Raw genomic sequence first — 14,914 nt, 5'->3', positions numbered from 1 at the left:
TCATTGACGCTGAGGGCCTCTGCAGGAGACATGGGTGTAGTGCAGGGGAATTGTCTGCAAACACAGTTTATTTTGATTTATTAACATTATTATCTCATGTCTTTTGCAGTGCCTTCATAAATAAAAGACCAATTTCTTAAACTTATGCACTTTATTATTTGTTTCTTTTGCTGACTACTTTCCCATCAAAAGTACATACTGGGAACTATGCTATTATTGTGAGATATAAAAAGGTCAGTTCCAAAGAAATGCCTCTTTTGTGTCTTTTTAAATACTGTAAAGCCAAATCAATGATCCACGAGTCAAAAGAAACTAGTCATATAAACCTCCTTTTAAAAATTAATTTCATTTGAAGCAACAACAAAAACAAATTACGTGGATAAAATAATAAATGTAGAGTTTTGAACAGTTTTCAGTAATATTAAGTTTTTCAAGATTAAGTTTGGTTAATTTAAGGATCAATATAAGGGAAATACAGTCAATAGAAAAACAGACAAAGAAAAAATGTGAATGAGGTAAAAATACACACTTTAATCATATTTAGAAAATCATTAAAAATAAATTACCTGAATGTACGCCTATTGAAAAGTCACAGACAATAAGTGATAATGTCGTTTATTCATTCTTTCAAAAAGAAAGGTAAAAACAAAAACTAAACAGAAAACAAACCAAAACACAATTTTGACTTGTAAATGTGAAATTTATCTACAAGAATGATTAAATTAAAATATGAGCTTGAAGAGTTGGTGGATGTAATAAAGTTTTCTTGCTTTTGTTTTCATAACAAGTCATCCATCCATACATCCATCAATATAACCACGGGATTGTTTTTTTTTAAAGTTATTAAAAATAACATGCAAATATTTTATAAATGCGTGTTATTATAGTTAATGTCTGGAGTTTTGCCAGAAAAATCAGCGTTTCTTTAATATCACGTGGTCTATCCCGAATGAATCAAGTCTCGATACATTGGTTTCGACACATGTTTTGCAGCGTCGGTGTCGGACCTGCAGCTTTGTCGCTCCAAAGGTTTTCTTTGAAAAACAGGTAAAAAGTCTGACAACGAGGTCCTTACTTTAAGATATTTGAGTGAGGTAATTGGGGTTTTAGTCACCCTTTTTTTTTGTTATAAAAAGTAAATTAAGTAAAAATGACATTCGATGCTTTTCATAATGATTCGAAAAACTAAACTTGTCCTGGAAATATGTCTCATTTTCACCAAATAGCAGTTCAGTCTCCACAAATAATTTATTTTCTTTTTTTTTTTACACATTTTATTTCAGGTTGTATCAGTTTAAACCAGTTTAACACGGGTTACACGCCTTCTTAAACCAACTGAAAATCGTTATCTGCGTGAAACATTTTGATTACACTTTAAATTAGCCTCTGCTCGATGTGAAGCTATTTTAAATACATATAACTGTTTTCAATCAAATCTGGTTCAATCAGTTACATTCTACTGCTCTATTTAAATAGTGTAAAAACCAGCTCATCTTAAATATAATAGAAAAGGAGCAAATGTTTAACATTTGTAAAGCTGTATCAAGTCAAAATGGTCGTTTTCTTTTTGGTAAATTATTAAAATGCTTTATTGGCTAATGTCAGTCTGGTCACAACAAATGTTCAAAGTGAAACCATCTTGGCTTTTGCATTCTGTTTTTCTGTCCTCCAGCCGTCTGCCGTTGCTCTTATGTGGAACCGGACCTGACTCTTTGCTCCAATGGCAGCGGCCCTCTCTGCCCCGCAGATGCTCTCGGAGCCCCTCAGGCGGATTCCTCTGCCTCTGAGCCAGCTGGTGGAAGACACCAGGATCAGCATTCCTAATCATCTACTGGATTCAAGTAGCTATCAGCAGTCAGAACTCACTCACTGCTTCCTGCCTCAGAGGGCTCAGCTTTTATGAGAGGAACAATCCTAAAGTCCTCTCATACTTTAACACTTTTAGAAAGTGGTTTTGTTTCAACTGGGGTTAACTGCATCCAACCTCCCCTCCCCCTCCCAAAAAAGCTCCAAGTCTCTTTCAAAAGTATACCAATTGGTTAATTTCAAATTCCTCCAAAAATATATAGTTTGCCACATGTCTAACTTTCTACACACTCAGAGGTCAAATTTCCCAATACTGTGAAAATAATCTGGTTTGGATAATTTTGTTTAATCATGTTTTCTGACATTACAGCTTCTTTTGAGCTACTTTTAAAAATCAAAACAGCAGTTTTAAAGCTACAGTGTGTAGGAGTTAGTGTTACCTAGTGGTGAGGTTGCCCATTGCATTATTCAATTGCTGGTCACAAATTTGTTTCCCTTCCTGCTTTTGTTTCTTTGGTGACAGGGATTCATACTCCCTTATATGTGTGGTCATCCATTTCACAATAATCCAGATTCCCAAACTTATTAGCCTGCACTTAGCAACCAGTATAGAGAGTGTAGGGGAGCAACCACTGGCTCCTCTTCTTTTTTCCATCAGTCTTGTGCTGCAAAATGCAGAATTTATATGGTATGTCCATTTGGGCTACTGTGTCAACATGCCGGCCTCCATGAGGGCGCCTGCTCCCATATCCTCCTGAGTACCAGGAAGGTAGTCAGGAGGATATAGACATGAAGTGCTCATTCTTCTCACTCACTCATATTCAACCGTTTACTCCAATTAAGGGTAAGAAAGTTGATTCATTGTTGCTGGTAATTATACACTAATGTTCAAATGGGCAGGAATGCTATATTCCATTTCTGCTGATAAACACCCAGAAATCCTTCACACTGTAGCTTTATACTTGAAAAATGCTCCAAAAAATTAATGATCTGAAATTGGTGAAAGTGAGGGTGATTTTGATCCCTACAAAAAAACACCCTACACTTTGAAGGTCATCCAAGCCAAATTTGTTTAGTATCCTTCAGGGATTTTAGAACACTTTCAAACCTTTGTCCCAGTGAAACTGTCTAACTACCACTAAGATTCATTGTAAAGCTAAACGTGTGTTAAAGGCATCAGTGGATAGATAAACATCACAGCTTTCTGAAATAATTGGTGACAGGCCGTCCTTCAGTAGGATGAAGCTGTTGCTTTACATGTGATATATCCAAAGTGCTGCTTTCATAAAGTCACCGACAAAGGTGATTTACACAACTGATCCCATTCTCAAGAAAGAAAGCAATTTAAATGAGAACGAGGCACTGTCAGACTTTGTAGCACTGCACATGCTGAGCAATCTGCATTTTACATTGAGATGAACAAAATGATTTAGTTATCGTCATTACGATTATTATTTCTCAGTTATTACTTGAGATGCACTTGTCATGTCAGCCTGGTGTCAAAATGTTCATTTTTCTTTGGTTGTTTCAAGAAGTCAAGAAAAAAAATTGAGTTCTAGGAGTGCCCAGATCAGGTGTGTAATCACATTATCTGTAAAATATCAAAAATCTATTAGGAACCAAATTTTGGTGAACTGTTCAAAAGGTGCATGATTTTTTTTCTTTATCTGTCTCTGGTGGACATTTAAAAATGTACTACTGTGCACAAGGGTGCACAAATATTTGCATACACGTGTATGTTTAAGCTTTTTCCAGAGTATACCTCCAATTAAAATTTTGCAATGTGTTTATTATTTTTGAACTGTTGTCCCCCATGTAGAAATCTACACCAAACTGAAAAGCAATGGTTTGATTGAAGCAGATCCCCCAGAGATCCACTTCAGTGGCTTTAAACTCGGCAAGGATTACCTTAAGAGCCTGGTGAGGAATACACTGGAGATGTTTACTAAGCCCACAGACAGCCGTCGTAGGGCTTATTGTTTTTATATGTGTGTTTGCCTGTTTGTCTGTAAAGACAATATCTCAAGAACCAATGGATGGATTTTAACCAACATTGTGTATATTGGTTTCTTTCTACCCAAGGATGATCCCATTATTGTTTGAGGTTTGGGAGTCAAAGGTCAAATTTTGGCAAATGTGTACAAAGGCTTGTAACTCCTACATCAGAACTGTTAAACCCATAGTTAGTCCTGTATATGCTGGATTTCACAATATACCACTGGATTTGAGCTTGAGTAACCTTGAAGGTCAAAAGCAAGGTCACCCATAATTTGATTGTTTATAGTCGCTAAACAGTGTCAGGTGGCCCTAGAATTCCCATGAGACAGAAATTGTAAGTCATATGTTGGTTTTCACAGTATACCACTGGATTTGACCTTGAGTGACCTTGAAGGTTAAGTTCAAGGTCACCCAATATTTGATCGTTTATAGTCGCCAAACGGTGTCAGATAGCCCTAGAGTTACTATGAGACACGAATAAGAAGTCATATGCTGGATTTCACAGAATACCACTAGATTTGACCTTGTGTGACCTTGAAAGTCAAAATCAAGGTCACTCATATTTTGATTGTTAATAGTGGCTAAATGGTGCCAGATAGACCAGTTGTTCCTAGTACACTTGAATGCGAAATCATAAGTTGACTTTGAAAATACAACATTAGATTTGACCTTCAGGGAACTGGAAGTTGAAATTCAAGGTCACTCAAACTTTGATTATTTATAATGGCTAAATGGCTAAACTGTCGGCCAATATCAAATCTATCATTTTTCTCTAAAATTCTGGAAAAAGTGGTCTCACGGCAGCTCGTAGATTATCTTACTGAGAATAATCTCTTTGAGCCACTGCAGTCTGCTTTTAGAAAATATCATTCCACAGAGACGGCTCTCACTAAAGTGGTGAATGATCTGCTTACAATGAATTTGGACACCACTACGGTTCTGTTGCTGTTAGATCTCAGTGCTGCATTTGATACAGTGGATCATCATATTCTACTTGATAGGCTGGAAAATCATTTTGGGATTACTGGGAGCGCCCTTGCATGGCTGACGTCATACTTGACCAGTCGTTCTCACTGTGTTTTGTACAGTAACACTACCTCTAACCTTAGTGACATGAAATTTGGGGTTCCACAGGGGTCTGTCTTAGGCTCCCTGCTTTTCTCCCTTTATATAGCACCCCTTGGGCATATATTGCGGCTTTTTGGGATTACCACACTGCTATGCAGATGATACTCAGTTATACATGCCGATAACTGATGGTAATCTCATTCACATGAAATCCTTAGAAGATTGCCTTGCAGCAGTGAGAAGTTGGATGTCTAGAAATTTCCTGCTTCCTTCCTACTTTTAAACTCTGATAAGACTGAAATGATGGCTCTTGGTCCAGTGAGACATCGGCATCAATTTGACCAGTTAACGCTCAGCCTCGGCTCGTGTGTCATACATCACACTGACAAAGTGAGGAACCTTGGGGTAATTTTTGATCCCCTGTTGTCCTTTGGCCTCCCTCCACATTAGAAATATTACTAGGACTCCATCTGCGAAATATAGCGAAGATTTGTCCCATCCTGTCTATGGTTGATGCTGAGATCCTGATCCATGCATTCATCTCTTCTAGATTGGACTACTGCAATGTTCTATTTTCTGGTTTACCACAGTCTAGCATTAGGGGTCTCCAGTTGGTTCAAAATGCTGCAGCCAGACTTTTGACACGAAGCAGAAAGTTCGACCACATTACAACCATTTTGACATCCCTTCACTGGCTTCCTGTCCAGTGAGATCAGATTTTAAGGTTCTGCTACTAACCTATAAAATTATTCATGGACTGGCACCTCCCTACCTAGCTGACCTAATTAAACCTTACGTACCGGCCCGGGCTTTACATTCTCAGGGTGCAGGACTACGTTGTGTCCCTAAGGTGAATAAGACGTCTGCGGGTCACAGAGCTTTCTCTTATCGTGCCCCTGTTCTGTGGAATGATCTCCCTGCGTCAATAAAACAGTCAGATTCTGTGGAGACTTTCAAGTCTAGACTTAAGACGCACTTATTTTCCCTTACATATGGCTAGCATACTGGTACAGTTTTGTTTTACGCTTTTTACTCTTTTAATTCATTTATTAGTAATTGGAGCAGGCTGCGGCCTCAACTTTACCTAAATTCTGGGCCTTTTAGTGAAGTTTAGGGCTAGTGGCTGGCAATCACCTTAGTATTTCTCTGTTTTTCTTGTTGTTTAATGCTGGCAAATTATACAGTATTTTTTGTCTTTCTGATGCCTGATTCTGTTTTTTTCTCTCTGTTTAAGGTGCAGCTCCATCCAGAGATGGGAGATGTATTCGTGCTGGCGATCCTCCTGTCCTGTGCGCCAATAGCATTTCTTGTATGTTCGTCCGTGAATTGTTCTGTAATTTATGTTTGTAGCATGGCCCAAGCAGAAAGTCACCCCTTTGAGTCTGGTCTGCTTGAGGTTTCTTCCTCAGAGGGAGTTTTTCCTTACCACTGTTGCTCTGGGGGTTGGTAAGATTAGACCTTACTTGTGTGAAGCAATTTGAGGCAACTCTGTTGTGATTTGGCGCTATATAAATGAAAATAAACTGAAACTGAAAAAATTGAAATTGAAATGGTGCCGGATAGGTTCACAAGTTTCTATTAGACATGAGTAGGAAGTCAAATGTGGGCTTATAATATGCACCTTCTAATTTGACCTTGAACATATTCAAGGTCAGGCACAGGTTGCTGTAATGAAACCGAATATTCTTTCCCCACTGACACAGTATCCCTATGGCAGCCGGCTTTGTACTTGATGTTCACAACTCGGTGTTACATTTTGTTAATGACAATAATACTTTTTTAAGCCTTACGGACAGAAAGCTAGTGCTCAATAAAATGTCTACACTAATCACAATAAACCTAAAACTGGAATTTTTGAAAAAAAAAAAAAAATAGCACAGTTAATAATAATAATGCAATTGTACATATTTTCCATGATTAATTCCCCTCATTGGCATTCTATTAAGGTGATACTTTGCTCCTTTGAGAGTGCATGATGTCACCCACTGTACGCCCAGTGAAGTGTTGCAGGCTGACTGTAATCATACATGAGTGACACTTTCCCTGATTCAATGTAAAACAGTCCTTTCTGTCCTTTTACTCTCCCTCAGAAACTAATCAACATCTCATCTGAAGTCATTAATATTCATATCATCCCCACCCAGACGAAGCCCTTTCAAACAATTTACACCAAAAAGGTAACACCCCTCCCCCCCCAACACACAAACGTGTCAGTTTTCTAACCTGAGTGCATGATTGACTCCACTTATCTGCGGTGCAATCAGTGTTCCTGATGACTTGACGCTGTTCTCTCTATTTTGTCGCAAGTATCGACTCGTTCCTGGCCTCTCCTACACGCTAAACGTCCAATTCCATCCCGATGAGTGGCGTTACTTCTATGACTGTATTCGAGTTCACTGCAAGGTTAGATTCCACTATTTAACACCACCCACTACATTTGCTGTGCTCCCATTTGATTTGAATCTAGTTGTGACATGCAGACTTTGATTTAGAATTCAATGTATGTTTTTGTGATTTAGCTAATGAAGACAAGTGCAACAGATTGTCAAATGGCTCGACATACAGTAAATATTAATGCAGACGATCTTGCCTAGTTTGGCTTGCTCTAGCTACCATATCTTATGATATAATATTATTAGAATTTTCACATTCACACTGAATGTGGGTAGGTATTGTTTCAAAACAAAACAATGCTGTGGGGATGAAAAAAAAGTGACGTTGATGTTGTCATGTTTTACAGTTGAATGATTATGAAGGCAAACCTTCTTAGGCCCGGAAGTTTTTCATGTGTACATACATACTGCAGGTTCTCAGCCACTTTGATGCTCTTCATTTGAAAAACATCCACGTAAAATTAGTACAGTGGAGAAAGTTCCATGTGAGAAGAGTACCATGACTGATACTGACGTTGCACTGACATTGCGCTTTTGGTTATTGGTGGGCCGCATTAAACAAAAAACACACATGGTTAATGGTAACAGTTGGTATCATGTGCGGTTAGCTTCATTCATGGTTAATGTAAGCTATGGTGAGTGTCTTCTTTGGTGAGCATAACTATTTGTGCCAATGCTAACCTCAATTAGAATGATCTTCAGTTTAGCCTTTCATTAGGCAAATGCAGAATATCAGCATGAGAATGTTTGGTATGAACATTGCTTTGCTCCACATGTGAAATTTAAACTTCATTTGTCTTAGTTTATGTAGAAGCCCTCATTGTTTTAAAATCTGGAAAGATCTACTTGCACATACTGTTTGATGTATTTTCATGTGCATTTGGAATCCTCTGTAATAGTTTATCTCTGTCTTTTCACACTTTCTATCTTCTCTTTATTACTTTCTAAGGGTGATGAGAACATTTTAATTCCAGTTCATGCTTACCCCATCATCGATGACTTGTGCTTCCCTCCGCGTATTGATCTTCCAGCCACGCCCCTTGGGCAGAGGTGGGTGCATGTGCTTCTAGTCAGTTGGGATCTATTATGGACTGACCTTGAGTGCTTGTGGCATAAAATGTGCAAATTACCAGTCATTCACCTGCTTTTATAAAACCATGAAAGGAAAATCTGCTTTTGTCTTGTCTCCAGTGTTAGCCGCACTATTCCTCTGCGATGCAGCTGCCCCGTTGACTTTGAGTTTCAGGTGGACATTATTGAGACCCATAAGGCTTTCTCCATCCATCCTCTCACAGGTAAAAGGCAGCAAAATATTAAGGCTTGCTTCTTCATGGCATTGCATGTTTTTACACTGATTGTGCGAGAAGTATCATGCATTAACCCTCTGGGGTCCGAGAGCATTTTTTGGACAGTTCACTTGCCTGGCATAAATGTTTTATTATTGCTGTTAGCAGCTCTCCCTGCATCCCACAATCAAGTCTTATGTCTCCTTTTTTCAGGACAACCTGTGCTTTCAGAATATACTCGTATATGTTTTTGTTGTGTTTTATAAGTAATAAAGGTTTACAATCAAAAATAGGTAAGGAAAAAAATAAAGCGAAAAATAATTTTCCACACACATTTATTCAAAACACACAGCAAACTATAATAAACAACTGCTTTGACACTTTATAAAGGTAATTTGAGGTCTTGTGTGAAAGGCTGTACAACAATAAGGTTCAAACAATAAACACAAATGCACATTTTGAACAATATATACAAAATGGTCTATGCATTTTGTTGTCCATTGATATAGTAAACAGTGCTTTACGCAGAGAAAGCAACAGAGTTATCCAGTAACATTCACATGCAAACTAGTGGAGCAATCCTGATACACTCAACAAAAATATAAACGCAACACTTCTGGTTTTGCTCCCATTTTGTATGAGATGAACTCAAAGATCTAAAACTTTTTCCACATACACAATAATTTCCCTCAAATATTGTTCACAAACCAGTCGAAATCTGTGATAGTGAGCACTTCTCCTTTGCTGAGATAATCCATCCCACCTCACAGGTGTGCCATATCAAGATGCTGATTAGACACCATGATTAGTGCACAGGTGTGCCTTAGACTGCCCACAATAAAAGGCCACTCTGAAAGGTGCAGTTTTATCACACAGCACAATGCCACAGATGTCGCAAGATTTGAGGGAGTGTGCAGTTGGCATGCTGACAGCAGGAATGTCAACCAGAGTTGTTGCTCGTGTCTTGAATGTTCATTTCTCTACCATAAGCCGTCTCCAAAGGCGTTTCAGAGAATTTGGCAGTACATCCAACCAGCCTCACAACCGCAGACCACGTGTAACCACACCAGCCCAGGACCTCCACATCCAGCAGGTTCACCTCCAAGATTGTCTGAGACCAGCCACTCGGACAGCTGCTGAAACAATCGGTTTGCATAACCAAGGAATTTCTGCACAAACTGTCAGAAACCGTCTCAGGGAAGCTCATCCGCCTGCTCGTCGTCCTCATCGGGGTCTCGACCTGACTCCAGTTCGTCGTCGTAACTGACTTGAGTGGGCAAATGCTCACATTTGCTGGCGTTTGGCACGTTGGAGAGGTGTTCTCTTCACGGATGAATCCCGGTTCACACTGTCCAGGGCAGATGGCAGACAGCGTGTGTGGCGTCGTGTGGGTGAGCGGTTTTCTGATGTCAATGTTGTGGATCGAGTGGCCCATGGTGGTGGTGGGGTTATGGTATGGGCAGGCGTCTGTTATGGACGAAGAACACAGGTGCATTTTATTGATGGCATTTTGAATGCACAGAGATACCGTGATGAGATCCTGAGGCCCATTGTTGTGTCATACATCCAAGAACATCACCTCATGTTGCAGCAGGATAATGCACGGCCCCATGTTGCAAGGATCTGTACACAATTCTTGGAAGCTGAAAATGTCCCAGTTCTTGCATGGCCGGCATACTCACCGGACATGTCACCCATTGAGCATGTTTGGGATGCTCTGGACCGGCGTATACGACAGCGTGTACCAGTTCCTGCCAATATCCAGCAACTTCGCACAGTCATTGAAGAGGAGTGGACCAACATTCCACAGGCCACAATTGACAACCTGATCAACTCTATGCGAAGGAGATGTGTTGCACTGCATGAGGCAAATGGTGGTCACACCAGATACTGACTGGTATCCCCCCCCAATAAAACAAAACTGCACCTTTCAGAGTGGCCTTTTATTGTGGGCAGTCTAAGGCACACCTGTGCACTAATCATGGTGTCTAATCAGCATCTTGGTATAGCACACCTGTGAGGTGGGATGGATTATCTCAGCAAAGGAGAAGTGCTCACTATCACAGATTTAGACTGGTTTGTGTACAATATTTGAGGGAAATGGTAATATTTTGTATGTGGAAAAAGTTTTAGATCTTTGAGTTCATCTCATACAAAATGGGAGCAAAACCAAAAGTGTTGCCTTCATATTTTTGTTGAGTGTAGTTACACACTTTGTTTGACCATGTGAGATTGTCATCAGAGGCTCTCCCTCTGCTCCTGGTTTCACTGATCGCTGTGCGTAATGGCGCAGGGCACACTGAGTATGTACTAATAGTATGTACTCATTGGAGCACCCAGGGGGCTATTCAAACGGGCCAACTAGTAACATATCACTCCTGAAAACGATCTTTGGTTTTTCACATGAGATAAATCTGCCCTATGATTAGATTTTGGAAAAACATGTGATGGTGAATCAATTCCAATTGGACACTCACATTGCGCACATCATCACACAGCTTCTATGAGGAGTACAAAGATGGCCGATGGCTGGCTCAAAAGTCTACTGAGTTAATTTTTCAGCAAAAAAGTAAGTTTCTATCGCATATCATTAAAAAGTTATTTATAATTTAGTAAAGCTTGGCCTTAGCCGTTGTATACGGGGGTTAAACTACATGCATATTCATGATTTATTCATCCTTTTTTGTCATTACAGGGCAGCAGTTATTATTGAAGATTTAAATATATTTATTTATTTATTTATTTTATAACCTAGGCTCTATTGTGTGACAATTGGGGGGGGGGGGGGGCATATCCTTTCACTCAAAAACGAAATTAATTGATGCGTTATTGTTTTAAAGTGCAGCTAGTCTACTCTGTGTGAGCCTGATTCCATCAGATTTCAGAAGCTAAGCAGAGTGGGTCGTGGTGTGTACTTGGATGGGTTGACCTTTTTGGAAGACCAGGAGCTGTGTCTGTTCCTCCAGATAACACTGCAGTTGCATCAGGAAGGGCATGTGGTGTAAATCTTGTGCCAAATCCCAATGCGGATCTGTGCTGGATCCACTGTGGTGACTGAAAAAACGGGAGCAGACACACATTGAATCAGAATGCAAACACTGCTGCAAGCTAATGGCTAATTAATGTATTGGCACAGGGCAAGCAAACAACACTCAGAGTATCTTTTAATATAAGCAAAAGGTTGGTTGTTGTCATGTCCCACAGCAGCCTGTACCTAAGGTTCTTGAAATTAAGCAATATTGCCACTTGGTGGACATTTACCATTAATGCAGGTACAATAGAATTTCAGCTAGTGCACTGGTTGCATGTTTATGCACTGGTTGTAACATATGCAACATATGAGTGTTTCACAGCGTAAACCACATCTTATCACTGAGCAGGTGAAAATGCCATTAGAAGTATCTTGTAGCACGGAGATAACCCCTACGAAAGTAAACGTAAATTTTTACCTCACTGAATGCAAAGAAAGTTTTTAAAATGACTGATTGTATAGTTCCCCTTCAACCCCTTCAATTGGATTAAGCAGGTATAGAAAATGGATGGATGGATGATTATATAGTTAACCATTTCCCTTAGCCTATCTACCATACCCCTGTGCTGCTCTCCACTGAGTGATTACAAGTTGACTGCAGATGAGGGGCTTGTTCTGCAAAACACAACAAAATGGCTGATAAAGAAGCTAATGATATTGGTGTTTGGTCGGTGAGTCACATTGGTCAAATTGGCTAAAACAACAAAGATAAGCATCCTAAACGTGGGTTCTGTGTGTCACTTTGGTCTGCGCAGATCACTACAACCCTAGTGCTCCGGGTGGTGCGATACAGCATTTCTGCTATGCATCCATTGTCAGGAGTAGCATTAGCCATTTCATCACCTTGTCATTAGATGCACTTAGGTCAGGCTTCAATCTGTTTTATAACACACCAGACACATTTGAAAGCATACTTTTCTTCATGCAGCATTAAAGAACTTGTTTCAATAGGAAACTAATTCTGGAATTTAAAAGTGAATGTTATTAGCATTAGCTTCTCCTCCATTGTAAACACATCCACGAGTCCTTACTCGTCTCCACATTGATTAGCTGTGCATGTAAATCTCAGTGAGTTAAGAAACCAAAGTTCAACAAATTTGCAATTTCAATGCATCGCACCTCCACAGTGTACATCACTTTTCTCTGTGCAATACTGTCACTACATACACAATAATGGAGAAAGCATGAATAAATTTCTTTTTACTGCAATAATGTGATGATAGTTTCAATCTGAAAACCTGCATCTTGGAGCCAAAAGGGCAGAATGTGGGCACGGTGTCCTGACTCCATTCTTTGGGCAGCGTCCTGATATGTAAATGTAAAAAATACAGAAATAGTAACCCATTTTAAACACAACCCCATTAAAACGTTGGCATTTGCACCTCTCCTTTTGCCACTTGAGCGCATCGTGCACCCACTCTGAGCGGTGGAAGTTGTTTGGCAGAATTAGCTCATACAAAGGAGTGACAGAAACTCTCTCTGCCTGTCAGAGCCTTTTGTGACTGTTTGACAGTATCCAAAGCAAATTCAACTGTTTGACAGTGTCCAAAGCAAATATGTGCCTCAGTATCCTCTTGCCAGTAAAGTGAATTACAGCAGCTGTTGCCCAGCAACAGAGCCTTCACGGGCAACAACAACAAAAAAAACACATATATCTATGAGTTTAGAGCAGATTAGCAAAAATTCAAAGGACTCGAGATACATTTTTGTCAACCAAACTGGTCCCCTCCTCTCGCCTACCTCAACAAGAACATGGAGAGCATTTGCAACTGCATTGTTTTCATCAATGCTTTGGACCTGTACCCGTTGTGCATTTGGAAATTCACAAAAAGAAAACAAAACAAAAAAACATGAAGGATGGCTCCCATTTCCGCAGCTTCCTCACAGTGACACTGAGCAGTATTCATGGTGCAGGAAGCATCATTATGCCTGGTGGCACTTGCACTCGACAGAACTCATGAATGATACAGGGAATATGAGTCACGAACATCAAACACTGGCCATGCTGCAAGAATTATAGGGCACAGTGTAAAAAAAAATGTTGTGCTGAGACATTCCATATTTATGTTATTAAAACTGTATTCACATCTTGCGCAGGGCATTTGAACGATTGACGAGATGTAACAACTATAATATACATAACTGTATAGATACATCTAACTCATAACAAGGAATGAAAATGCAACAGTTTTACCAATCCATTATCAATCAAACATCATCAGACATCTCTGTCTACTAACATCATGACTTGTAGGCTCGTCCCAGTCATCTTTCAGTCTCTGAGAGTAAAATCCCACAGACATGATACTGTATGCACTTTTGTGGGCCAAGTCCAGGAAGTCATTGAAAACCTTGATCTGAGTGTTTAGATCTTACTCTTGATCCAGGACAATTGCAAAGGTAACTAATCAGTGATGGTAGGTTTCTCATGATCCCATAATGAAAGAGAATTGAAATGCTTTTTTTTTTGGGGGGGGGGGGGGGGGGGTCTACTTGAAAACTATCTGCTTATCAAAAGAATCTAATAGATGAGACTGGCAATTCATTTCAAAGAGAATGCAGAAGACAAAATAGGAAAAAAACTATATTATGATGTTTTTGTTTTTATTTATATATGTTTTTATTTGTTTAGTAATTAATTTTTGTTTGCTCTGTATTTTACGGATCTACATTCTGGGATGTTGTTCTCTATGTCAGGACTGAAGGTTGTCCTCCAGGTAGCCTGTTTTTGTAGGGGTTGGTGGTGGGGTTGCCTCTTCAGTAGCCGTAAAACTTTGCAAACTTTGGCACAGGACAAGAAGATCTCCTGGTTTCACACTTCATTGAAGTAAGACTACTGATGCTTTACATCAGTAGGTAGCACATGTCATGAAGAGGGTAGAGGGTGGGAGAAAGCCATTTGGAGCCTTATCTCTGTAAAAGACTTTGGTGAGTGGCAAATAGTGCGATGCTGAGGGCCATCCAGTACATGACAGCATACAGGTCCAAATCTGATGCAGTTCAAGCAGATGGGCAGTTGGAACATGCTTTTTCCCAGCAAGGATGACCATCTTCCACTGCTGTCCAGGGAGCTTGGAAAGCTCCAATTTGAAGTGGCTGCACTATCTAAGGGTTGAAGATGGAGACCTGGAAGTGGCCAGATTTCAGTGGCCACTATCATTTAATTTTTATCTGGATGGCCAAAATTATGGCTGGTGTACCAAGGAAGTGGCTGTTGCTGTGGCAAACAGGCTCCTTCCAGTGATATCAGATATCACCCCTGTCAGTGAAGGTATTTTGAGGCTGAGATTTAAACATTCTTTCTCTGTCGTCTGTTGTCTCAGTGTAACCTG

The 14,914-nt window shown here is 39.8% G+C and overlaps 1 protein-coding gene across 1 annotated transcript in view; it reads left to right on the top strand.

Annotated features, from left to right (window-relative positions):
- The first annotated feature begins 973 nt into the window (after positions 1–973).
- Positions 974–14,914, top strand: part of cfap221 (cilia and flagella associated protein 221) — a 60,395-nt gene continuing 46,454 nt past the window's right edge. Inside the window, exons 1-7 of the mRNA XM_034175631.1 lie at positions 974–1,047; positions 1,673–1,841; positions 3,626–3,726; positions 6,963–7,049; positions 7,180–7,275; positions 8,215–8,315; positions 8,457–8,560. Of these exons, the coding sequence (XP_034031522.1) occupies positions 1,721–1,841; positions 3,626–3,726; positions 6,963–7,049; positions 7,180–7,275; positions 8,215–8,315; positions 8,457–8,560 (610 nt within the window). The 5' untranslated portion in view covers positions 974–1,047; positions 1,673–1,720. The remainder of the gene's footprint in view (positions 1,048–1,672; positions 1,842–3,625; positions 3,727–6,962; positions 7,050–7,179; positions 7,276–8,214; positions 8,316–8,456; positions 8,561–14,914) is intronic.

The sequence above is a fragment of the Thalassophryne amazonica genome, chromosome 1, assembly GCF_902500255.1.
Source record: "Thalassophryne amazonica chromosome 1, fThaAma1.1, whole genome shotgun sequence".
Classification (NCBI taxonomy): Eukaryota; Metazoa; Chordata; class Actinopteri; order Batrachoidiformes; family Batrachoididae; genus Thalassophryne; species Thalassophryne amazonica.
This window is presented reverse-complemented; position numbering and strand designations above follow the sequence as displayed.